At 40.9% G+C, this 27,002-nt stretch overlaps 1 protein-coding gene across 2 annotated transcripts; it reads left to right on the top strand.

Annotated features, from left to right (window-relative positions):
• The first annotated feature begins 596 nt into the window (after positions 1-596).
• Positions 597-26,989, top strand: LOC137130030 (lamin-A-like). Of its 2 annotated transcripts, none has more exons than XM_067509599.1 (13): positions 597-1,141; positions 2,759-3,147; positions 19,822-19,978; positions 20,439-20,564; positions 21,236-21,406; positions 21,872-21,997; positions 22,237-22,457; positions 22,770-23,073; positions 23,200-23,307; positions 23,509-23,628; positions 23,715-23,774; positions 23,920-24,090; positions 24,721-26,989. In XM_067509599.1, the coding sequence occupies exons 2-13, from the start codon at positions 2,804-2,806 to the stop codon at positions 24,754-24,756; spliced, it is 1,944 nt and encodes a 647-aa protein (XP_067365700.1). In that variant the 5' UTR covers positions 597-1,141; positions 2,759-2,803; the 3' UTR covers positions 24,757-26,989. The 2 variants fall into 2 exon arrangements, with proteins under 2 accessions (XP_067365700.1, XP_067365701.1); XM_067509600.1 differs by lacking the exon at positions 597-1,141 and adding an exon at positions 1,143-1,282.
• Positions 26,990-27,002: the final 13 nt, after the last annotated feature.

Here is a 27,002-nt window from a genome sequence, read left to right on the forward strand (position 1 = left end):
AGAAGTGAAAAGAAAAACTGCTTGTTAATGGGATGTGTGACTCAGAGAGGCAGCTTGAGAGACTGACGGATCCTTTCCACTGGAAGGCCACACTGGAGCCGGTATACTCCCTTAGCCACTGGGCCTGCCCCATGCCCAAAAACAGAGAAGCTGTCGTGCCCCTTGTTTAACCACATGCTCATACTCGCACACGCACACACATGAATGGACTAACCTCCATTTCCATGGCAAGAAGATACATACACACAGACGCAGAAAACATCTTTTTTCCCTTGCATCACAACTCGATTGGACCCATGATTCCATTAACTCCACCCCGTAGAAGTAAATATAAGGTCGGGATCAGCTAGAGTTTGAATGTTAGACCTTTGGACATTCAAGATGACTTGTGGGAATTATTCCACCATCCACCAATATAATATCAAACATTTGCGGACTTTTTCCTTCTTGGTTTCAGTGGACAAGCTTGCGAACAGGCTATTTTTCTGCCAATGGTCATGAGCAGAATGCTGCTGAGAGGCGATGAACGATTTGTTTGCGCTTTGGACTTGTTTGATTACCGTGCTGTGTTCTGGGTTTCTGTGGGACAAGGTCGAGAGCACGGAGGGTTTTTCTTTTCATTCTGTAAAACAGAGAAATTCCTCCTCCATGTCTCAGTTGTAGAGTTGCCTGCCACAGTTGTTTAGATCCAGAAAAGTGGAGTAAAAATATATTATTTATAGCAGGAGGCAAGAGCAGGATGAGATGTGCATATTCACACACTTTCATCCACCTTAAAGCTGTAAAGTTTGTTTTACTGACAGGCCACTTGCACCAGTCGCTGAGGTCAGTCTGTCAGCGAGGGTTCTGTCGAACTTGAAATGAGAAAGGAAAAGCTACAGGCAGTGCAGACAGAGATAAAGCACAGCGGCAGCTACACACACACACACACACAGTCTGTCTAGCCTGACTCCTCCTTGCTGCCCCACCCTCCCTGTCCTCTTTTTGCTCCCGCCTCCTCTTTCCCTCCTCAGCAGTAGGTACATGTGCAGTGAGCGACAGAAAGGAAAGCAGTTCAGGGCACGAGCCAAGGGCGCACACACCCACATCAGCAGAGAGCAAGACTGCATTATTCATCGGATCCTCTTCTCTACACTCCGGGGTACGGCACACACACTCACAGCAGCATACACACACACAGACACACACACTCAAGCCAGCAGATAAACTTCCAGAAAGGTCCAGTACAATCACTTTTAGTCCCTGCAGTAGTCTGCAGTCAAGAGGTTCTCTAAGAACGGAGGTAAGGTTCAGATTTTTGTCTCACTGCTTTTTATGTTACGTATGTTGTTGTTTAGCTTGTTCAGCTTAAAGCCATTATTAGAGCCATATTTTGGCAGGGACTGGTGTGGATTAACTTTGTCACTTAGAAAGTTGCAGCTGATTTTAATGCCTGCTGTTATTATAAATTGGGATATCACACAGCACCTGAAAATGCTCAACACATTTTTAGGACCCTAAATGGGTGCTTCATTTATTCAGAGTTAGTTGAGAGAGTACTTGTGTGAGTGTAAGGGTTTGCCCCTCTCGGTGTGCACACACATCATGTGCATGCATGTGTGTGCCATCCCACCCACATGGGCGTGCATGTCCTTGTGTGCACTTTTGGTAGGCTAATGGCGATGAGGGGATGGATAGCAGAATTTTGTGCCTCCACCCACTCCTGAGCCAAACTGGAAAAGGCTTTCCAGCTATTTTGTAGGGGAGGGCTGTTGAAGGCTTCCATAATTGCAGAATAGAGCAGTTGGAGGCAGAAGAAACAGGATTTTATTGCTTTTTTATTTTTTCCATGAAATTTTGGATTTGTAGTTGGAATTGTTTGCTGTACAGTTTTTGCTTTTGATTTCAAATATTTGAGGCATGTTCCATTAAAGAAAGGAAAAAAAAATACGATTTCCCCTTTTTCCTGTTACAATGAAGAAAACTCAAAGTTCTAGATCATATATGGGCATCCATCCATGGGGATCCTTGTTTTTGTTTTTTTTTATGATTGAATCTTTTGGTATTACGATCCTTTCAGGTGCATGTGATGATAGGAAAGACATTCATTGTAGAACACGCTGATCACAGTAAATGAGTGAATATAATTAAAACTTGTTTAGCATCTTCCATTTTACTGTAAACTCTGGAAGGCACAGCAGGAGGGATTTATTTTCATTTACTTTTCTCTCCCTGGTTAGGATAGGCATTTTGAGAATGGTGATAAAGAATGTAATTAACATTGTGAGTAGGAAAATTGTGGGGGTTGGTTTTTGTGGTAATTATGTTTGGTTGGAGTGTGAAGCAACTTCTCTGACAACAAGTCAATGGAGCCAAAGAAAACAACAGAAAGACGTATGTTATGACAGTGTTGCAGTGAAAAATACCAGTGTGACTAAGGGACGTTATCAGGAGCAGTAAAAGTAGGAAAAGGGAACAAAAATCCTACCGCTGTTTTTTTATGTAATAGTATTCTTTCTTCCTAAAATTAATGTATCTACCTTGTGAACAAGCTTTGTATAATACATTAATATACAAAAGGGTAAGAAGATCCCGCACTCAAGATGGGCTGCCCAGATAAGGATCAGGGTTATGCAAGGCTTATGCAAACCTAAATTGTATTAAAGTTTAAGACATGATTCACAGTTTAGCATGTTACTGGGAGGCAGCCCTGGAAACGCACCGTAAACACTGTGTATACAGTGGTTTAATGACGTTTCCTCACTCTCCTCGCCCACAGCCAGTGACTCGACCTCTCTGTACCTTTTGCTGAGCCATTATCGCCATGGAAACCCCAAGCCAGAAACGCTCCAGCCGTGGTCCTGGGGGCTCCGTCTCCCCGGCCCGCATCACCAGGATGCAGGAGAAGGAGGAGCTGTCCAACCTCAATGACCGGCTGGCTGTCTACATCGACAAGGTGCGTTCACTGGAGACGGAGAACGCCGGGCTACGGCTGCGCATCACTGAGTCCGAGTCCATGGTGAGCCGCGACCTGTCGGGCATGAAGGCGGCCTATGAGAATGAACTGGCTGATGCCCGCAAGACCCTAGACCAGGTGGCCAAGGAGCGAGCCCGTCTGCAGCTGGAGCTGGGCAAAATCAAGGAGGAGCAGAAGGAGCTCAAAGCCAGGTAAGAGGGAGGAGCTTGAATGGGAGGGGCTCTAGGTCAGCAGTGAAGTGTGAATGTGACTTAGTATAAAAGACATGACAAAATAATATTGTGATATATTCAATATGTAGTTAGTATTATGTGCATCAACCATAACATTTCTGTTCTTTGTGCAGTAAAACAGGGCTTTCATGCTGTAGTACTTCAGAGTTGGCAGAGGCACTTGGAGCCATCTATAATTCTGCAGTACTATGCTGCAGTATTGATGACATACCATTTATTTGCTGCTGTCTGGGTTCTTAGTCGGGGAATTCCCTGCCTTTTCACAAGTGGTCTCACAGTAATTTAGGAATGTCTGTGTGGCTCCGATGTTCGGATCATAGGCCAGCAATGTTTTTCTCTGTGGAAAATCAGCATTTCGGCTTTAGATGTTGTGACTTAAGGCAGTAAGTAAGTAAGTTCGGGGAGAACATAGCTATACATGTGGCTGCTGTTTTTTTTTTACATCTTTTGCCCCCCTGTTCACAACTAAATGGTGCAACACCCTAATTTTGTAGCTGGAATGCGTGGAGCCATACCCAACCGTTAACACTGTACTGACATTCCTGGCGGTTAACGTTGTATGACACATCAGTTAGCAAATAAAGTTATGTCACTTGAGGCCTTTGGGGATGTGGAATTGACAAACCTCTGGGCAAATGGGCCCCACCTTTAACACATAGCATCACCTGTTAAGGTGGAAGGACTGTGGTAGTAAAAGAAAGTCTTGTTTGCGACTACGGTGCTAATAACTCGGAATTAAAACTTTGCCCAATTCACAGTCACTTGCACTAACTCTTGTGCTTTGCCTGGATTTGTAACAGCTTTTAACACTTGTATAAATCTAAATCTAAAAGAAAACATTTTTGTCACTGGTGAAAATATATCAAAGTTAATATTTGACAAGTCACATTAAAAGACCAAAAAGTTACCGAGACCTTTGAGCAAACATGCCACTAAAGGTTCGTCTGTCTGTGTGAGATCATAGCAGTTGATAAATGATTGACTTTAGCTGAGGATTGTAGCCTCTTTTAAAAAAGATTGTGCATTTCACTTCCAACCCGATGGTCTCTTTGTCTCATGTGCTTTGATTGCAGCTACATAGATGAATGTCTGCAGATCAGACTGCTGTCATAGTCCTCAGCTTCCGAGGAATGTGACACCGTCTTGGCAAGGTTTATCTTGAGTTAGACGAGTTTGAGAAAATGAAAGCACAAAAGGAGCTTGCACTATACCCCACCCCCCACCGCATTTTTAAACATTTTCTCTTTATACTTTGCCTTTTTTCCTCAGATAGAGGACTGTCATTGTTGAAACAGCAGTGTGTGCGTGTACACTGGAAACATGGGTTGACATATGCATTGAATCTAAATGTACACACAGCACAGTGGGTGTGGCCGGAGAGCTGCTGCATGTGGAAAGATGAATGAAAACCTTCTGCAGGAAATGTAGCTTTAATGTGGCTCGTGTGTTTTTGATCTTCTTGACCTTCATTGTTGTGTCAATGGTTGTCAGTGTCCTAGACTCATCTGTCAGTACTTTGTAAATTTGCACATACTGTAGGTGGGTGAGGGTGAAGACTGTGTTGTGTTCTTTGAATAAAAGGTGGTGTGTGTGTGTCCTGTAAGTGTTGAGAGAACAGTATTATTCTTCTCCACCTTATCATTGTGCCGATTGTAATTCTCCAGGCTCTTGTCTGGATAAGCAGCAATAGGTCCAGCACCAAAAGGAAGCAAACTTTTGACGCATGTGGGATGGAAAAAAAAATCACTCAGTCCAGGCTGGGGCAGCTTTATCTGATAGACTTTAGTCTGAGTGTTTGGTGTTTGGTTGCCACAGTGCTCTGGGAGTTTTGTCCTGGCTGTGTGACAGGGCAGTGACTCAGAGGTTTTTTTAATGGCTGACTCTATGCTCAGTATAACGGGAAGTCGGGTTTATTATTACACACGGACAGGCTGCTTTAACTTGCCGCCGAACTGAGCTTCAGGTGACAGATGGTGGCACGACAAACACAGAACAGCCCCCCCCCCCTCCCTGAAAAAGTTGGTTTTTTCTGTTGTTCCTCCCAAGTTTGACATGACACGCAGCAACAGGTGGAGCCGTCGTTTTAGCTCAGTGGACTGGACACACCTGTTTAACCCAAAGTTTTGACACTGCCACTCTACACACAAGTCTTTGTGTGCAAAACCACTAGAAGGAACACATGCTCTTCCCCTTGAGGCACACATTCAAGCTGTTCGGTCAGGCTGCCATTCTCCCTGCAGCATTATTTGACTTGTAAATAATTTAAAACAGCAGAAACACCCTGCATAATGTGGTACAAGCAGTTGTGGATTGAAATGGTTGTGGAAAAAAGTGACCTCTAAACATGAAGCTTAGGGCCATGATTTTTAGTTGAGACAGAAAGTTGAGAAAGTTAGTTTCTTTAATGCTGCTCCTGTCTAGTGTCTCGTGCCCAGTCTAACCAAGCAGTTGTGCCGAAGGCTTTGAAACGTCAGCAATGTGTGAGAGGAACTGGCCATGCTCTTTCTTCAACGTACCACCCAGGTTGAATTACGTCCTAGGGCTGTGCCATATCGCATTGTCATAATTGCTATAGAGTTGCATGATCATGTGTTCACATACAAGACGTTAACGTTAATAAGTGCGTCGGAAGGCCACATCTTTGGAGTTTGACTGAGTTCGTTTTGGGGGGAAAAAAAAGCCTCTGCCTCTCTTGTTTGGCAACTGATGAGCTATGACTCAGACATCCACGATATGTAAGATGAGCCAGAATTTTGTGCAAGCACTGCAAAATTAAACGCTGTCAGTATAAAGAGAAGATTGTTGGAGATGCTGAGAGGCGTGAAGGAACACTGACATTAGGTTTAGAAGATTTATCTGCATGTTTAAGTATGTGTAGTATTTGAGAATTTCATTGTAATAATTCAACAGTTATGAAAACATAAACGTTGTAACCAACCCTCATCTATTTTCTCCACATTACTTTTTCTTATGTCTTATGTTATAGATGCGTATCACTCTCTTTTTTTTATTTATTTATTTTTTTTATATTTTTTTTTCTATGCACTGCACCTTGGGTCAAAGTTTGTCTGATAAATATTAGACTGCTGTAAAGTAAACAGCCAAGCCCTTTTTCTACATCAAATCTACCTTGAAAGCTTAGAAGCAGGGATTTAACTCATCTCCGACTAGCCCACCTGTCAGCACGGTGTAGTATAGGGTGTGGCGCAAGATAGATGAAGCTCTCAGACATTTACTGTTGGAACAGTGCTTTCAAAAATGAATTTAATGAGGCCTATGGCAGACTGAGCATGGATGAACATGTCCTGGTGCAGCTGCAGACAGAAATACAATATAATACAAAGATGCCGTGCAGTATACAAGTTTTTACAACAAATCCACTTGCTGATATGTATTATTTAGGCTGACTATCAGAAAACACAGCAGGAAGTCCACTTGTAGCGTAACACATTTCCTTTATTGGGAACATTTTCTTTCAGTATTGGCCTTCTGTAAATGTGCTTTGCAGTTTGGTAGTGATTACAAATTTATGGTCCCATAAAATGATAAGCAATAAAGAGTGTGGGTTGAAGGACACTTCTTTTGAAACTTACTACATTTCCTCAACGCTTTAAAGTATAAAACTATATTCTGATAAGGATCTATAGACTTTGCCTTTTATCATACATCACATATTTCTGTAGTGATATTTCTGAGCGACATAGTAGACTCGGACACAGCAACGCACACAGCGCGATAAACAGAAACTGCAATGTTTTGCCAACCTTGTCCTGTGACAAAAAAGGAGAAGTACAAGGGGGGAGACTGTGGCGTAGTGGTTGCTGTGGTAGACGTCATATGAAGTGGTCTACTATTAGTCAGAGCTTGTGCTTTAGTGAGTAAAGTTTCTATATTTAACCCGAAGGAAATTCTAAACATGTCTAAGGTAACACTCGCTTGCTATTGTTAGCCCAGGAGGACTCATTCCCACTTGCTCTTGTCAAGTTTGTTGAGATAAAAAGTGTCTTCGTAAAGAGCAAGTCTACATGCAGGTCTCGATCATGCAGTTAAGCCTTGAATTTCGAGTTTATTAACATTTAAAATTAAATAGTTTTCAAAACAAGTTTCAGTGGTCCAGTGGCAACAGAGGTATTTTATAATTCCTTTCAAAAGCAGATGGGGAAAGTACCTCTGGCATGGAAACACGCACTACAACCTTAGAGTAATTTAAGAGATTGTAAATCAATGAATAGATAAGTCTGCCAAGGTGCAATATCAGTTACTTGATATAAAATACAGTATATTAACAAAATAAGTAGTGATATGTTATTAGTTCGTAGTGGACCCAATATTTTCTGCTTCATTCTAGGAACGAGAAGCTGGAGCTGCAGCTATCAATTACTATCATACACATTACTGATTAATGGCATTGTCTGCAAAATGTCAGATGACAAAAGACAAACAGAGGAGCCACCATTCGAATTTTAGATTTAGAAAATAGTTGTAGATTAATTTTCCTAATCAAATCATCGTTTGACAAAGTACCTACTCCATGTAAAAAAAAAATAAAAAAAATAAAAATAACTATAGATGATATCTAAGTTTAAGTCTGAACTGTGGCATATTATAAGCATATTGTAGCATCATCTTCTTGTCATAACTCTCAGTCTACTATTGCAGCCTATATAAAGAATGAATGATTATAACATGCTGTTACTAAGTCAGTGTAATTAGTTTGCATGACAAATTAAGGTTGCTAGGTTTCTGTGATCAGTTTATTTCATTGTTTATGTGCCAGATCTAACCATCCAGCCATTGTGTCTGTAAAAGTCTGACCACTTCCTTCACAACTGACTGAATAACCAGAGTACAGTGCTGCCCACAGTCGGCAGAAAACCTCTCCTGGCATAATTGCCTCTTCTGCTTGAATAATTATAGCACCAATAGACCCGTGTCACAGCCAGGCACTTTCACTTGTCCTATCAAGAAACGCACAGGTAAAACAAATTAACTGAACAATTGCTTCATTCCATTAACTTTGCCTGGAAGTCATTCTAGTAAGCCAGTGTGCACAATATCAAGATCCTGAAACGCCGCCATTGATGTTACTAATAACACTTATGCCAGTTGTAATGAAAATGTCTATGTTTTTGTTGTTGTTATTATGTGTCCAAATGTGCAGCAGCCTTAGAGTTTGGTTAAAAAAAAAAAAACGGAATTCGGTTTATTTTCCAGAACATTAACATTTCATGGATAAAAGTCAAGCTCAGCATGATGAGCCCTGCTCCCCGAGGCAACTAACCACCGTCACCACTAGCACATTTCACTGTGCTACTGTACATCTTTTCTCATGCCGTTTGATCTCATCTTGCTCTGTTCTTCAGGCTGCCTCAGGGGGAAGCCCTGTGTTTCCCTATGATGATCTCAGCTTGTCTTATGTGACAACACACAATCGTCTCTCACACTGAGTCATGCAGGGACAGATGAGAGCTCTAAGGGGAGGTGGGGGAAGATCAGACGTAATGTAAATTAGATCTTATAGCTCTGTGTTAGCTAAGTGTTGCAATGTACTAAACACACTTTCTTAAGTACCACAAAAGTCTTGTTTAGTGGTTAGTTGTGAGATCAATGAATAATTTATGCCTGAATTATCCTAAAGAGAATTTTTTTTAAATAAAGTTTTTGGTCTGTTTTTTCCCTGCCCAATTTCTCCAGACTGATTAACAACTTGGACAACGGCTGGAGCTGCTAATTTGAAAAAAAAAAAAGACTATTTTAAAATTAAAGGATTAACATAAATAAGAAAACTACATTTAAATTGTTAAATAAGCTGCAGATTACTTTTTCCTTCCGAGAGGATTTATTGATTATCTTGATTCTTATTATAGCTTTAGGGCTGTGACTGTCCATTCTCAGTAGTTCATGGTTTATTTCACCAGCTATTCTATAGATAATGTCAGTAGGTGTCTGAGTGTATGGCTGCCTGGTTTGGTGACTGTTTGTTCTCTGAGCCTCTAACAGAAAGCTTTGCAATGTGAAACAGATGTAGCAGGCCTGTAAATGTGCTGGAAGGCTGCTGTGTTGAGCCATCTATGCAGGCTTTATGGTTTGCTAGTAATGAGAGAGTTGGTCTTGGTCTTTAGCAGACCAGAACCTGGTAGAGATGAGGTTTTGGCAGGATAGTGTAGTGTGTGTGTGTGTGTGTGTGTGTGTGTGTGTGTGTGTGTGTGTGTGTGTGTGTGTGTGTGTGTGTGTGTGTGTGTGTGTGTGTGTGTGTGTGTGTGTGTGTGTGTGTGTGTGTGTGTGTGTGTGTGTGTGTGTGTGTGTGTGTGTGTGTGTGTGTGTGTGTGTGTGTGTGTGTGTGTGTGTGTGTGTGTGTGTGTGTGTGTGTGTGTGTGTGTTAAAGTGGAGTTTATAGAATTAGAGTTTCCATAGAGGCCTCAGAGCCAGCCAGGACCTTGATGAGTCACTTGCACATGGACAGGCTAAATCATTTTAAGATGGCGGAGCTCTATGGAGTCTTTGTCCCTCCTCCTCTGTTTCCTTCTTTCTTTCTTTCTTTCTCTTGTTTGCTCCTTTTTTCTCTTCCTGTTGAGCAGTGGGCACTGTGGGTTCACTGTAACCTCAACCATTTCCAGTCCATCTTGTTGGTTATGTAACAGTTGTGATATAAATTGAATGCAATGTTTGGAGCAGTTTGCTTATTAAATCTAAACCGGACACTTGAGTTTCTGAGGAATCTCTTTCTACTTTGAGTCAATCTGAGATGTTTCAGATGTTCTGCATTAACTTTTGCTCTTGTTTATTAGGACTGAGGAAATGCGATTAGGAGCCAAGTTTGTGCATCTTGCTGTGATTCCTAAGTTACAGAATGGTTTAACATTCGTTAGATGCTGCTTAGCAGAAATTTTAAATCGGTATCAACTGTGTTTTACCTATACTTCATGCACAACTAGCATTTTAGTTTGTTTTGTACACACACACACACAGCCACACACTCTTCTGGTTTAGCAAGGATTTGGAAAATATTTTTTTAATGTTGTTGCCAGATGGGTGGGGTTTGCCACAGTTCAGTTTGCCAGAGGTTAGACAATGGCAGGAAAGCTTCAGAAAGTCAGTGCCGTGTAATTTTTAATGTTTTACTGCTCACTGCAAAAGATACATTTCAATGTGGATGTACAAACAGATTTCATCTGCATCTGTCATACACTCATCAGCGAGTTTCCTGTATTTGATGCCAGTTGATTTTTCACATCGCGTGAGAGCGCCCAGTCGTCAGGCTCGTCCCACAGCCACAACTTAGTCATATTTCAAGCATCAAATAGTTTTCCTCATTGGCTAGCACAAGCTAAAGGATTCTCAGCAGAACTCATCACAGTCTCAGTCTCCGCATGGGTTTTGTTTAGCTTCAACTCGACATTAGCAGCAGTGTAGATGGAAGGAGCAGGAGCTTCCCTCCAATGCTGGACCACGATCTATTGTAATGACATGGAGCACAAGTGATTCAGCGCAGAGTTCTCTCGTTAATGAAAGTTAAAATTTAGTATACAAATTGAGAAATTACGAATAATAGGAATTGCCAAGTTAAGAAGTAGGATTAATGTAACATATAGCATCATGTTTTATTGGCAGAAGGCTCTTTTGACCTGGAATTCTATCGCTTAGTGCAATGCCGCCGAACCTGTTATCAAAGGGATGCAAAGTGTTTTTTCAGTGTCTACAGATTCAGCAAGACTGTGCTGAGAAGATAAGAGAAGGTGATTTATTAGTTACTTGGAAATGTACTGTACACGTTTGGAATATTTCAAGAAATATTATAACAATGTATCATTGTGAGTATAGTAACTATTAATGAAACCGTTCTTATGAAGGTTCATCGCTAACATTCTTTATATTTACTTTCATTGACTTACTTATTTAACGACACCGTGAAATAAATGGGCAAAGTTGCTACGTCTGTGCCCATGTGCAGATAATCTAATTCAGTACCAGGGAAATGTGGTTTATAACCAAACAAAGACCAGACAACTGGCATCTGACTCACTCTGTGATGAATCACCAACTAACCATGGAGAGAGGAACAAGGGCTGTTTGATATGGCTTTGAGTGCCTGTAGGATCACACACACACACACATTGTCTCTTAACAGACATTATCAACGGGTGGGACACCTTTGTGTACCTGCTGACTGACACTTTACTTAGGTAAATGCGTTAGCAAATGCTAATTTTTGCAGTCATGAATGGGACAAAGCGAGTACTGATAATTCTTTTCAGTTTACAAAGTTTGTTTTTGTGACAGCTTAAACAAAACCATGACATAGGAGAACATTGCCCATCTTCTCAGTCTCCCCCCCCCCCCCCCCGCTCTCTGCGGTCGTCTCCTCAGACGTCAGCTCCCCAAAAACATCAATTGGTTACGCTCGACATTTGCTGAGCTTTAAGACTGGAAACACCAAGTACTCTGTTCCCATTTGTCACGTGTGGATGTGTAGAGGTGGCCCTTGGCAACGGCTGTGGTGTTGTCGGTTTCTGGTAATTCATCCCACGTGCATATACAAACATTCAGTCGCTGATATTTTTTCTCATCCCAGAGGAGACACAGGAAACTGTCATGTGCCAACTCGTAATGTTTCCTTTGCTGCATAGTACTTGTAAGAGTTGCACAACGCATTTGAAAGAGACGCCTGGCTTGAGATGGCATGTTTAAAAGGTATAATGTGCATCATTGTTTGATTAGCCATCGGTTTATCCAAAGAAAACGAAATCCATTTTCATTTATTCGTCCTTTAGTTCATTATTGCATTTGGTTTTATTTTTAACAGTTGTAACTGTCAGCTGTCGAATTGGTGCCAAATACCCACTCATACCATGGCATTAAATATGATAATTTGTTGTTTTTCTTTGTTTTTCTATGACTGCACAATATCATGTGTAAGTCCACAAATAATTCCTTTCTAACTGGTCTTTGTGATAACAAAAAAATAAAATACAACAAGAGAATCCTAACTTTTTAGTTTCAGTCTTTTATTTTGATTCTAATCTTCTGCATCATTGGCACTCCTGTCACACAGAGCTGTTCTCACATTTTACTGAAATCTTTACACTGATACAATTATGTTATTTTGGCAATTTTGTCATAACTACACTTGGAATCAGCCAAATATCTTTTCAAGTAATTTAGTTTGCTTATTATGGCACTTAAATACATGAAGGTACCAGACAACTGCTTGACCAGAAGTAGACATTTGGCAAAATTACCATCACATTATATTAAATTTCATTATTTATTTTAGGCTAATGCATTTTCAAATAAAAAAAAATATATTTGCTAGATTAAATGGTAATTTTTAAAATACCCCTTAGTATTGTGTTTTACTCTACTTTAGTGTTTTCCTGACGTCATTTCTATTTCTGGGTTCCTGTGTTTGTTTATTAAAATCCCATTATTCAATAACCTTCCTCTTACTCACTTTTTCCCTCCAGTGTTTCTAGAATGGCTAAATTAAATGTAGTGAGAATGGAAAAAGGAAAGGTGGGCTGAGAAGAGAACAGACAATCTGTAGGGAATTTGGAGAACCCCCCTTTTAGTTTTTTTTTTTCCCCCTCTCTTCTGCATTTGAGCTGTGAGTCATCAGGGAAACCCCACCCTAGCATGCCACTACAAGTCTGCTCGAAGGGGTGTGTGTGTTTATGTAGTTACATACCATATGAATGGTTATTCTGTATGTGAAACGTACCCTTTGTGCAGTACTACAGGAAATACAGCACGTGATCTATTGTTAGCTATGGCGGCTTCAAACGGAGTCAGTGATTTTTAAACATGCAGGCAGGGAAAAACCTTGGTTCTGTACAGCTTCAAGGGATGTGCAAAGTGCTGCAGGGAAGGGTCTGTTGTAAACACTAAGGCTGCAGCTGTTGTGGGCAGCTCCCAGGTGTGTGTGTGTGTGTGTGTGTGTGTGTGTGTGTGTGTGTGTGCATGAAGGTATCTGTCCCTTGCAGCTAGTATGTTTATTGTCTCAGTAGAGCTACCGTAAATAATAGTATGTTAGTCAAACTTGCTTGTGCTATCAGCAAGAATAATTAAGAAAAGGTTGGCTTTGAGATCTTTGCAAAAGGTCAGCGAGATCGAATTACCACCCAAAAAAAAAAAGTTTGCTTAGTGTTAGAAAACATATTTCTGAGATTAAAGCTGCCACTTCAGTAAAACATAGGTGAATGTAACTTTTTTTTTTTCTCCTTTGAATCAGCAAGAACTTCTCTATTCAGACACACTGTTCCTTCTGCTTTGGGTTAATGAGAGAGAGTATATACAGTCCAACAGTTTTTTATTAATTTGTATGAAAAATTTGTCTTTGCAAAAATGGGGCGTTTGAAAAAAATCTTAATTTGTCCAACCTCAGAGCCTGGGCAAATAAAATCTATTTTCTTTTTTTAACTGGACTTAACTGGACTGGATTTTTAACTGAATTTAAAAAACTGACATTTTTAAATTAGATCAAGCCAAGATTACATCTTCACGTTATTAGGGACAATCTGACATTGGCACTGCACGACAGGCTTTTGGACTACAGCATGCTAACTTTAGTAGTGAGACCATTGATTTGGTTTGCTAAGTGAGAAAGGAGATTTATTTGGTAGCTCCATTACTGCAAATAACAGATTATTAGGCTTTATAGTCTCACGTTTTATGCTTGGAAATCTGGTAAAGTAGTATGTTTTGGACACAGATTTAACTTGTGCGGGACCTGCTGTAGCTGTTTTAGAAATAAAGTGCAGTATGTTAAAGTAGTGCTAATACTAAATTGAACATGCAATTATGAGATTCTTTTTCATGCTTTCTGCCCTTAAATGTGCATCAGCTCTAAAGTTCCAAAATTTATGTTCCAAATTGGTCGGTTATGTATTACTTTCCAAAGCTAATTAACTACTTGGCATCAGTGTTGCCAAGGTCACATAAAGAATTCTGCCAGAGTGGCTGCACTAATTCGCCTGCCATATCCAGTGGAAATTATAGGTTAGTCTGCTTCTAAAGCATATAAAATGCACACCCAATGTTTTTTGAGATATTTTGAAAATCTCTACAGAAAAGTCCACTTTTTTTTATTCCATTGCGTCCACAGCGTGGTGGAAATGGCATACTAGCAGGCCTGATGACAAGGCCTTGGTTGCTGTGGCAACGGCATAGCAAAACAGGGGGGGAGAGTGGGCTTTTTTTCTCTCTCTTTCACTTCACGAGGCAGGGTTCATTTCTCGTTACTGAGGTGGACAAAGATAGCTATGAGTCATCCTTGAGGACGGGAGCCGAGCCAACACATTCCTTCTCCTCCTCCTCAAATTTCTCATTTCTATTATTCCCCCTTCTCTTTTTTGTCGTTCTTTTCACATTTCCATTTCTCACTCCCTCACAAGCTTCCCCTCCTCTCCCCCATCTCACACTGTCTCCGTCCAGTAGCTCCCATTTTGTCTCTGTGGCTCAAAATGAGTCATTTACCCTATTTGGTCTGTGTTTTCATGGCTTAAAGAGCATTGATATTGCAGCATAAATTCCTGCAATGACGCTCAAAACATTTACTTTTCACTCTTTTTTTTTTTCTTTTTTTCCCAACGGTGCAGACATTTATGTGTAGGAGGAAAGACAGCATGACAAAGAAGTAAAGTGGTTTACATTTGAAAATTAATCCCACTAAATTTACACTACTTTTTCTGCTCTTAATTCTTTTTGTGCAAAATTTAAAGTGTGTTGTCCTTCGGACACAAATAACTTTCTCGGATTGCAAACCTAGAAAGAACTTTGCTGCCTTATTGTACTTGCAACTAATTTCCATTAACTTGATGATACGTGCTGTTGTTATTATCACATTTAACCTACTTTTCCAAAATGTTATTTGTTTGTTCAGTGTTGGTTCTCAGCCTTTTTCAGTCCCACAGTCATTGGGCTTATGTCCCATCCTTACTGTGTATTGTGTTAGAAATATTAATAGTGCGATTCTTAAAAAGAAATAACTGGAAAGTGACCCAATACATTTTTGAACACAAACTGAGAGGCTTTCATGCTTCAGTAGAACAGAAAGTAAACAGAAAGTCGGAGGATATTTATGCTGAGGCTCTGTAATTACACAGTTCATACTGGATTATATAAACAGGTAGTCTGAAAGAAACGCCTCCCTGAAGAACTCTCTCAAACCCTGTGCTGTATTGCATAAACAGGGTACTGTATTGGAAGATGTGTGCAGGGCCATATATGCAAACATCCTGCATCTTCTCATACCCAGTTCATAACAAAAGTTAGTGTTAGGTCATAAAAATATACAAAAATCTATATGCTCATACACATGTACAGAACACAATTGCACATTTGGTCAGACAATGAATGTGCTACCTTTGGAAAGAATAAAGGAAACCTACATTTGAATTACTCTGAATTGTTTACTTTATTTTGGAAATGCATGAGCTAGTTGCCGTTATGGGATATACAGGGATATTCACCAGCAAAGTTTTGGCTTGTGCTTTGTGATTTGGCCCATGTGCTGCAATGTTTGCTCATGCCGGCCTCTTCAGTGCCTGAAGTGCACCTACTTCAGGCAGGAGCTATACTCTGAATGAAATCAAATTTTGTGTATTTGAACACCAAAGTTTAAGACCAACATTTGGCTTCAGCATTGTGTGGAGGCTGGCCATCTTATCTTTCCTACAGTTGAGTGAAATCGAATTTAAATTGAAATGAAATTTATTATTAGCATAATGTTTAATTCCAACTCATATATATGTTCTTTCATTATCAGAAGCAACACAAATGCCAAAGAGTGCATAAAGAGAATGTTTTAATGAAATTTAATGAAACAGTTTTACTGTTTTTGCCATTTCAAAGTAAGGGATGCAACATTTTGCGCTCAACTGTTTTGCACAACCTTGTTCAAAGTCCCTAATGCCACTCCTATTTCACAGAAGCCTCCAAACTGTATCTGTGATTTGGTAGAGTCCTTTTGATCTGGAAAGTGCTGCACAGTGCAAAGTCTGCTACACAGGACCCAGGCAAATTAAATAAACAGTTTCTCCAACCACTGAAAATGAGAACAGTAATACTAATTACAAATAGTCACAGTTCGAGTAATTACAAATAAATGCACTAACTGGCTTCTTAACACTCGTCTGCAAGATCGTTTGAACGTTTGATCACCTACTAACAAGTCACTTGTCATGAATGTTACATCACAAAGATATTATCACTAGAATTTAAAGTAATGCTAATGCCAAATGTTAATCAGCTATTGTGGTGATTTTCTTTGCTTTATATAACTTTTCATTGTGTTGAGTCTACGTGCAGAATTCCGAGGTTCTCTGAAGATGCTGGTAAAACTTCACTGAGCTGCTTTACTTACCATCCCAGACACACAGCTGTGAATGAAGTCTTTGCTGCATTTGATGCACAAACAAACACAAACGCGGGGGCTGTTAGCACTTGTGGACGCAGTGTGTGTCAGTGAGCCTTCTGTCAAACTGTTTGCATTGCCCCCTAATAATGTCTGACTGTGAGACTGTGAAAGTTATTGACACCTTTGCACCAAAGGTTAAAAAAAAAAAAAAAAAAAAAAAAAACACCTCTGGCAAGGAGAAAACAAATCTTTCAAATCAGAGCATGTTTGCAAGCTGACGGCAAATAAGTAATCTTCAGATTCACTACGAGATCTTTGCCTGAGTTCAGGACCGCTGTGTTTGAACTGTGTTGTAAGAACAAATCTGCTCTACCTTTTGTGAGCAGAATATCTTTGTTTTGGATCAATATCAATACAATGTAACTAGAGTCAACTAGTGTCTTTGGAAACATTTAAATTTAAATGTTTCCAACCTTGGTTTATGACCAAACACTCATCAATATGCTTCACCTTTTGTTTATGCTCAGTGTTAATTAGCTAACGTTAAACCTTAAACCTGCTAAACATCAGCATGTAGGCATCGTCACTGTGAGCTCTGTACCATATTTAGCTCACAGCACCACTGTGCCTACAGTTCGGTCTGTCAGAGCTGCTACCAGCTGACTAAGCCTCCAGTCCCTGTGCAGTGTAATTGGTACATCTAACAAATGTCACGTAGTGTAAGAAGTTCTATTAAAAGCATTCATCAACTTGTTAAACTGTGTGATGTTCCTCTGTGACATAGTCTTTCTGTCCTTGTGTCGTATTTGTGCACGAAGAGAATAGTCGAGCTGCACGTCGGTACAACGCAGCCACTTCTGTCCATAAATTCACTGCTGGAGCTGATCTACTGGGGCCATTAGCACTAATGAATGTCACAGCAGCCACCTACACTCACACTCAAGCATTCATGTGCCTGCAGAATCAGACTGTTAAAATGTTTCATTGGGAAAAAAATTAAATAAAATGCCGTCTAGACAATGTTTATCTCGATTTGTAAACAAATGTGAAAAAACTGTGTGTGCACTGAATCACTAATGCGTTCACACTTCACAACCCAGCTAAATAAAAAGAAAACACATCTTTCTTTGCCTCCCTGTCATTACACAGATCTGTTTGGACTGATTTGAGCTTGCTATCAAAGTACGCGTTATGTTGTAGTAAAAAGCGGCAGGACGGGCCTTAGGGAACATGACCAGCCAAATGTTGTTGAACTCTATTAGGTTGGTACAGCCACAACAAGATAATATCATTAGATAATAATTTAAAGCGGGTAACGTATCATTGCATCTCAGTTACTAATCCTCCTGTTGCGGAGACGTCCGATTGACGACTGACATGTTCAAATGGGTTAGCTGTGTAAGGCTCAAGAGTTCAGGAAATGTTACAAGGTGCTTGCTGTGTCTGTGTGTGTGTCCTTGAATCATTTTCGTTTTGTGTGTATTTATAGACCAGGCCTCCAGTACTTCTACTTGTGCATCTGCATACTTGCACACCTGGATCATAGGCAAAGTATCACTAAAACTAACTCTTAATTTTTCTTTAGCACATTTATTTTACTAACTTTACTTTACTACTTACTTTAATGCAACATACATATTAATTATGCTATGGAATGCACTCATTCTCCCTGCGCCCAAAGCTTTTACAGCCATCTGAAGACTGTATTTAACTCACCTGAATGGGTGCTTTGCTGCAAATAGGGCAATGTTCGAACATCTGGTCCCAACAATCTTGTCGTTTTAGTTTTGTTTTTGAATGAATTTGCAACACCACAATCTACAGCTTCTAAAAGTGAAACAAAGGCTGAATCAGCACACCTCTAAAAGAGAAACGCAGCATTATATCTTCCCCAAAAGTAAGAATTGTTTTGGGTTTTTTTTTTCCTGTGAGGAGCACCTAATGGAAATTTCCTTCGTATAGGAAAGCAAACTGTTTGTAATGAAACTCTGTTCAGTAGGATCCCTGATTGATGTAAGATGTCTGATTCTTCTCGTGTGTTTGTGTGCATGAACCACCGTGATGCTTACTTGACTTGGACCCGCTTAATTGCTGTGCACGCTCTCTCTTTTTCCTCTCGGTCTTTAATCTGAACAGTGAGCAGTTTGGGAGGCCTTTTATGTTATTACCCATTGGAGTTCTCTAAGCTTGATTGTACATCTGTAAAGCTGAAAGAATTCATTTTCATGTCATTAATTTTCTTTTCAGCATTTTCCATTTTCTGCCTTTTTCTTTTTATCCTTGAAGTGTGCAGCCCGTACTGTAGTACTGCTGTTTCACTATTTTATCTAGTCTTTTTGTCCCAGTTCTTTTCAGGAAGCAGAATTAAATTTTCATGCTCTTCAAAAGCCTTGTTGGTGTGTTTGTTGGATGCAATGATTTATATTGATTGCTGTATCATACAGCAGTAAATTACAGCTTTGTTCATGAAGTTACAGCTTGCGAATGGGCTTGGTCCTTGTAACTTTTCTCTCACCGTGAGTGTGTTTGTGCCACGTTTGTGTGGAGTATCTGTAGCTCACTCTGCCTACTCATTCCACTTCCAGTGGCTGGCAGTGACCGCAGGACTGTGAGGTCTGTGTGAGCAGCCTGGAAGCCATTTCCCCCGGCAGATGGCCATTATTAGTGACAATGAAGACAAGCCTTCAGGGCCAAATAGAATAAGGGGGAGCCCATTTCCTCCTTGGCTGTTCATGATCATCCTATATGGCTAAAAACCCCTTCTCTCTCCTACTCTGTCTTCATTTTCTGCTGGGAATGTATTGTTTTTCCATGGGCAGATCCAAGTTTTTTTTTTTTTTTTTTCCAAACCAGTTTTCTAAATTGGTTCCTGCTGAGATGTCAGAGGAGAGGCGGAGCATGCATGTCCCAGCACATGCGAAACAAACGTGAATTCTCTTAATTCAACACAGGTTCCCTTGAGATGGAGCTTAATGGGCTCTTATTCAATGTGGGGAACTATTAACAGTGCATTATTGTGCTGGTGTGAGTTCAGTTCACATCAGCCATGGGCAACTGTTGTACTGACTGCGCTAAACAATGGCAGCTTGTGTCATCCACAGCTTCTGTCAGTGCAGTGCAGTTGACCACTGCTTTATCATGTTTTAGTTCAAGAAGAAATAAAGAAACATGCTCTTCTTGTTCTTCGAAACACCATGATAATGTGGGCTAACAGTAAACAAATTTGTTCAAAACCAGTAAACTAATCTGCATACTTTATATGTCTCGTGTCTAAACAGGAACAGTAAGAAGGAATCTGATTTGGAGGCAGCTCTGGTCAGGCTGAGGGACCTGGAGGCCCTGCTCAATTCTAAAGATGCTTCTCTCACCACTGCCCTGGGAGAGAAACGAGCCCTGGAGGCTGAGGTGAAGGATCTCAAGGCACAGCTGGCCAAGGTAAAAGGTTAATTGTCGCAACTGAAGTCTTAGTTGGCGTTTTATAGACAGGCAAAAATTGCAGAGCTGTTAATTTTAGTCTGGGGACAAAAGTTTAAAATGTTTTGTTTACCAGCTTTTACTTGGTGTCTATCTTCAATGTGGTTCATACTTTCAGTATTTACTACTTAAGTAGTAATTTTGAATATGCATGAGCACGAAATTGTAAAGCAGGCACGTATTACTGCACGTATTACTGCATTACTGCTGGTTATTTTATCAATGAATGTTACAGCAGGACTTCTGCAGGTACAGTTGTGGTCTCACTCCACCCACTGGCCACACAGGGGAACATCAGGTTTTCTCTGAAACCAACCTGACTGCACAGATCACATCTTGAGCTGTGTTTGATGATTTTTTTTAATTTTTTTTTTGTCTTGTATCACTCCATCCTATCCCTCCTCCTCTTCCTCCCTCCCAGCTGGAAGGCAACTTAGCCGATGCCAAGAAGCAGCTGCAGGATGAGATGCTGAGGAGAGTGGATGCGGAGAACCGCTTGCAGACCCTGAAGGAGGAGCTGGAGTTCCAGAAGAACATCTACAATGAGGTTCCCACTCTTCACCTTAACCCTTCTATTGTTATACAACTGTCTAAATCATCTGTCCTACTTTTCATCTTGTACACAGAATATTGATTGACTTCCAACTACCTACTTTTGGTTTTTCATCCCCCCTTCAGCTCTGTCTTGCAAATGCACTATGTTTCTCTCCAACCTCTCCTTTATTTTATCTTAGGTTTATTTTCAAGTAGGAATATTTACACATTTCGTTAAATGCTATGGTTTAAATTATAATAATCATAATTTTTATTTTAACTCCCCAGACAAGTCAAGACCAGGACAGGCAACTTATGTGTTTTTCCCACCAAATTTGTACAAAATGATTAGGATTGTTTAAAGGTCACCAGACTAGTAGATTTATCTGCTGAAGCTCTGTACCGCTAAACAAGTAATTACTGCACTGCAACTGTCTAATCGCTGCAATTAAGTTCATTGACCAAAGCAAAGCGCAATAGCAAAGTACCCAAAAGAAAACAAATCAAAAATCAATACACGTTCATTTATTGCAGTTTAATAAAGTTGCTATAAAGTACTAGATAATTGAGTAAGTCAAATGAATCATATCAACAACTCGCAGTGAGAGTAGGCATGTGTCAAAGACAAATTCCTGAGTTTGAATGTGTTTCTGCAGCGTATAAGCATATATTTGGTGTTTTTAGGAGCTGCGTGAGTCCAAGCGTCGGCACGAGTCTCGCCTGATCGAGGTCGATGGCGGGCGGATGAATGAATTCGAAAGCAAGCTGGCTGAGGCCCTGGCTGACATGAGAGCTCAGCAGGAGGATCAGGTCCGCCTCTACAGGGAGGAGCTGGAGAAGACCTACCAGTCCAAGGTACTTGTGGATGCTGCCAAACCTGGAGCCAAAGTAGAGAGCAGCTTTGTGTGCGGTTGCTGTTAAATAGTGCACAGTCCTTCGATTAATATCCTTATCGCACAACATATTAGTTTACCGCAGGGTATAAAAATCCTTCCTTAGGTTGACTCTTGCTTTTTATCTACATGCAGGAGGGAAAAGTATTTAATAGACATAACTACTGTCCAGTGGGAATCTTAATGAGGAATGTGGATAAACAATCAGCAGTTTCTGTCATTGTAGTTTAATTGTAAATGAAACTGAGGCTGAGCTGCTCTATGTTTTTTACCGGACCCCTTGAGAAAATCTATAAAGGGAATTACTAATTCTAAATTACTTCACTTAATAAGAAGGCTCGTAGGAGGTAACAAGCCAAAGAATAATTTTCTGCAAAACAGTACTACCGCTGCTGAGAACTGACTGTAGCACCTTTCTTTCTGCTAGTTGGAGAATGCCCGTCAGTCAGCTGACAGGAACAGCCACATGGTGGGAGCAGCACACGAAGAGCTGCAGCAGACCCGGATTCGAGTGGAGGGCTTGTCAAGCCAGCTCACCCAGATACAGAAACAGGTACACACACACACGCACACACTCATAGTTTGACTCTCTATTTGTCAGTGGTTTGGTAATTCATATGTTGCTGTGCCCCTAACAGACATGAATGCTCCCAAATGCTGATTAGACTCTTTGAACAAGCAACATTGATGAATTTAGCGCTAAGCTTCATCTGACTTATTAAACAGACTAACAAAGCATGTACAGACTGCCAATTTGGACAGTCTTAACTGACCAACCTGTGTGTAAATCAGCTGTCAGCCAGCGAGGCCAAGGTGCGGGAGCTGGAGGAGGCTCTGTCAAGGGAGCGTGACATGATGAGGCGGCGGCTTGAAGATAAAGAACGGGAGATGGCTGAAATCCGAGCGCGGATGCAGCAGCAGCTGGATGACTACCAGGAGCTGCTGGACATCAAGCTGGCCCTGGACATGGAGATTAATGCTTACAGGAAGCTGCTGGAGGGGGAGGAGGAGAGGTGAGACGGTTTGTTGTAAAACAGAGGGTATGGGAGGAGATGGGGTATCACTAACAATTCAGAAAAGTATTGGTTGTAGATGGTGCTCCATGAGAAGAACCGTGTATAAAAAAGTTAAAATCACTGTAATCCGAGTAAAATGCAACACAAACTGTGGACACAAATGCTTTTCCTGGGTCGGGCCCCTATACCATAGTTCCAGTTAAGGTGAATACTAATGCTAATAATGCTACGTCTGCAGCTGTTGGTTTTAAAATGTGAGACTGTAACATTATGCTGCACTCCCTCCCTTTGTGTGTCTCCTCCCCCCAGACTGCGTCTGTCACCCAGCCCTCCACCCACCAAGGTCACAGTGACACGGACCTCTGGCTCAGGCCACGGTCACACCAGCCGCATTCTCCACTCCGCCGCCGCCTCTAGCAGCCGTAACTCCTCCGGCACAGGCAGCACCAAGAAGCGCCGCCTCAATGACAATGACAGCGAGACATCCAGCCTGGCGGGGGGCACTGTGACCAAGACGCGCATTAGTCAGCACGCGTCGGCCAGCGGCCGCATCACTGTGGACGAGGTTGACCTGGAGGGAAAGTACGTGCGTCTCAGCAACAAGGCTGACGAGGTAACTAAGTTTTTTTTTAATCTGGTTCAAGGTCATTTCACAGCACATTTCACCAGTTTATGGTTGTGTCTAATCTCTAGTAAATTTCAAAGGAACTCACACTGTCTTCCCATTCCTCTCCTGTAGGATCAACCACTGGGCAACTGGCAGGTGAAGAGACAAAGTGGGAATGCAGCCCCCATTGTCTACAAGTTCCCCCCCAAGTTCATCCTGAAAGCTGGAGCAACAGTGACTGTAAGTTTTGGAAGTTGTTGCCCCTGATACCCTGTTACCCCTGATATGAAGTCTCTGTAATGTGCCTACAAAATTAAACGATGGGGGGGGGGGGGGGGGGGCTAACAAGCATGAGCAAGCCTGAATGTTAACAATGCAGGTAAAAATGTTCATTAAAGTAATTTATCTCTTGCAAACTCTGTCACCTCGGTTTTTTGCTAGATCTGGGCAGCATCTGGTGGTGGAAGCCACAACCCCCCCACTGACCTGCTGTGGAAGACCCAGAGCTCCTGGGGCACTGGTGACCTCCTACAGACCAGCCTCATCAGTGCTCACGGAGAGGTCTGTCTTCATTTCCCTTTGAAATAAACATTTCTGGATCTTCTTACTTCACTACCTTAACATTTTTCATCTCTGTTCACCAACAGGAAATGGCCATGAGGAAGGTGACACGCACCCTTTTCCAAGAAGAAGATGATGAGGAAATGGTAAATGTTGCCTCCTCTGTTGCCTTTAAATATTCCAGCAAATCTGAAAACATCATACATTATGCAACGGGGAAAAAGTCCACTCTCATAGCATCCCCTAGTCAGGCAGCAGTGTGCAGTAACTGTTGTGTGTCGCCCCCTGCAGGGAGCTCACAGCACAAGCGGTGGAGACAATGAATACAACCTGCGGAGCCGCACAGTCATCTGCGACTCCTGTGGGCAGCCATCGGACCGCGGCGGTGTTTGCAGCAGCGGGGGTCTACCTGAGGGCCTCGTGGGACATTCCTTCTTCATGGGCACCAATGAGCCCAGACAGGTACTGTCAGTCTGCAGCATGAACAGTAATTACACAGCATAAGGTACAGTTTTGCAAACTGTTTGTAAGAGGAGGTTTTGGGGAATCATCCCTCATACGGTTTGTCTTCATCTAATCTGAATCCAAAATACACATTCAGACTTAAAGACACAATACAATACAAGAGAATATCCCGGCCCTGCTGCCAGTGCTGCTCACTGAGTTCCTAGGTTTGTGCAAATTTCACAATTACTCATGGCCTCAGGAGGGAAACTTAAATTATTGACAGAAGAGGAGCATAACATATACATGTATAAAGCATTGCAACTTTGATAAGCTGTTACTTGCATTAAGACTTTATAAATAAGTATATTATAGCAAAGAAGATATGTGGAATCAGTGTAATGCTTCCTTCATGTTAAAGTGTTTAAGTGGTGTTTTCTTTTTAACATTAGACTTTCTTCTCACCATTCGAGTTGATTTTCAGCTGCTAGGTGGAGGATCTGAAAAGGATGAGTGATAGACAGCTTCCCTAGGAATATGAAACATTAATCCATTTCTGACAAGTCAATCCTGATGTTTAGTTGCTTATTTTGGTAGGTTAATGTCTTCTACACTTTTGACAGTGCACTTTGTCACCTCCTCTTTCAGAGTCGCACCAAGCCGGAGAACTGCTCCATCATGTAACAACCAAGCAGCACCTCACCTGAACCTCCTGTAGCCCACTTAGGAGGATCATTTTCTACAATCGGGATGTTTGTCTTTATTTTTTTATATGACATTGTCTTATTTTGTATTCAGATTAATCTGCGGGTTAGATTTGCTTGAAGGTTTTGGCAGAGGGCACAGGATTTTCATATTCAGCTTTTGAGTTAATATAATCGAGTTATCTTACTGCACGTGCGCTATTCTAATGCTTGTATTGTGATTTGCTCTGCGTATCCGCTTGCATAGTCTCTCACTCACATGTGCGCGCACACACACAGAGCTCTATTGACCAGTGCTTGTGCTTCGATCCGAGCCAGGGTTTCACATTTAATGGCCAGGCTGTCAACACTCAACACGCACAGCTAGTGAACCCTGTCAGGAATAGGTCTCTAGAGCCGTACACACAACAGGAAAATGGATCCTGCTGAGATTGTTACTCATGCTATCTTTCATCAAATAGAGCCAATCTTTATTTGGCTGGTTATGTTTGAAAGAGTTTGCCTTGTTTAGGAGCAGTTTCTTTAGTTAGTTTTTTTTTTATTTTTTATTCTCCAAAGAGAGCCAAAGTAATGTATGCTCAGGGTGTTCAACAGGGCTTTTTTGTTTCTCTTTAGCCTCAAACAAAAATGTTGTACATTATCCATGTGGATTTGAATCATACAGTTGGGCAGCTGCGGTGTACACACAGATTAATATATATTTTTCTTCGGCTCACAGCTCAGCCTCAAAGAAATATATTTGGCTATGTTTTTCGAAAGCATGTGGAAAAAGGAATTATTGTTTGCTGGAAATGTTAAATGTAGTCATTTAAATAGGTCTCGACTCGATGTAGTTTGCCTTACTATTAATTTGAGATGTTTTGTCAAGAAGATAGGAAGATGTAGGATGTGTTGTTTACTAAAGGAAATGTCCAAATTATTACATTACGTTTTGAGTATATCTACAATTTCTTTGGTGCCAAATATGCGGTATGTGTATTTATAAGATTTTTCCGCTTTTTCAACGGAATCAACACTTTTCTCCTACAGAACTGTTGCTGCTGTTTAGAAAGTGCAACTGTAGTTTTTGGTAATATCCTAACAAGCTTTAAAGATTAAAAATACACATGTGCCTCCAGGGGACGAGAAAGAGCTTTAACAATGTCTCTTCTTTGCTCACATTCCTCATATCACAGTCTTGTGACTGTCAGCCATCCTCTGATTTGTGTTGCTCCTACAACTGGTCATAAGGGCTTCTTTTTTTCTCCCCTCCCCTTTTTCTTCTAAGCTTATTGGCTTTTCAAATCCCCGAGCATGATTTTGGGATCTAAGGAGGATTGTTGGGGTTTGCGACTTTGGCTTCATGCACTGCTTTTATTAGGGGCCTTGCCAATTATGCACAGCAGGTAGATTTGTACTCTAGTCTAGAAGCTTAAGTCATTTATACTATAGAGAAAAGCATATCTACGCATTTATGGAGAATACTTGATAGCTTTTTGTGGCATTTTTTTGTTTTTGTTATCTTTCATAGTATTTCTGCCACATTATTTTTTTGCTTTAGGTAGTTTTTGGATTTTTGACAGTGTGATCCCCAAAGTGCCTTAAATTCTCCATGACATTTGTTAGACCTCTGAATGTGTTTCATATTTGGCCACTATGACACAATTAATACAACTAATGGAAACATGGTATTTATGTCATGTGCCTGTACATTTATGAGACAACATTACTTAACAGTATGTTAATGTGTACTATACGTTCAGTCCGTCATCCCTCTTGCAACAGATCATGAAAAAGGTGTGTATGGTCAAGGTTTTATGGTCGGGACTTTATGATTAGAAACCAGAAAAGGAAATGGTACTGTAACACTAACACTTTCTTTTGTTTCTAGTGCCTTCTTAATAAACAGACAGCTAATGTTTAACATTTGTAGACAATAATAATTCACGTTAAACAAGAAGATTAAAAGTGAGGTTCACACCATGAATGTTGTGCATACACCCTTGAAAGGCCGTTGTAAATCCCTGAACCCCACCTGATAATGTAGTGATGGAGGCCTCACAAATCAGTCAATGTCTTCAAAGTCACCTCTGTTCGATTGAAGGTGTTTCCGATCTCTCATTATGATGCTATTGTCTTTATGGAAATGCCACTAAGTCAGTTAATGTAAAGTTTTGTTTTTGTTTGTTTGCTGTTTTCTAAAATATTGCTAAGTAAAACTTATTTTTCAGTCACTGATTGTGTTTT

The sequence above is a fragment of the Channa argus genome, chromosome 7 (assembly GCF_033026475.1).
Source record: "Channa argus isolate prfri chromosome 7, Channa argus male v1.0, whole genome shotgun sequence".
Lineage (NCBI taxonomy): Eukaryota > Metazoa > Chordata > Actinopteri > Anabantiformes > Channidae > Channa > Channa argus.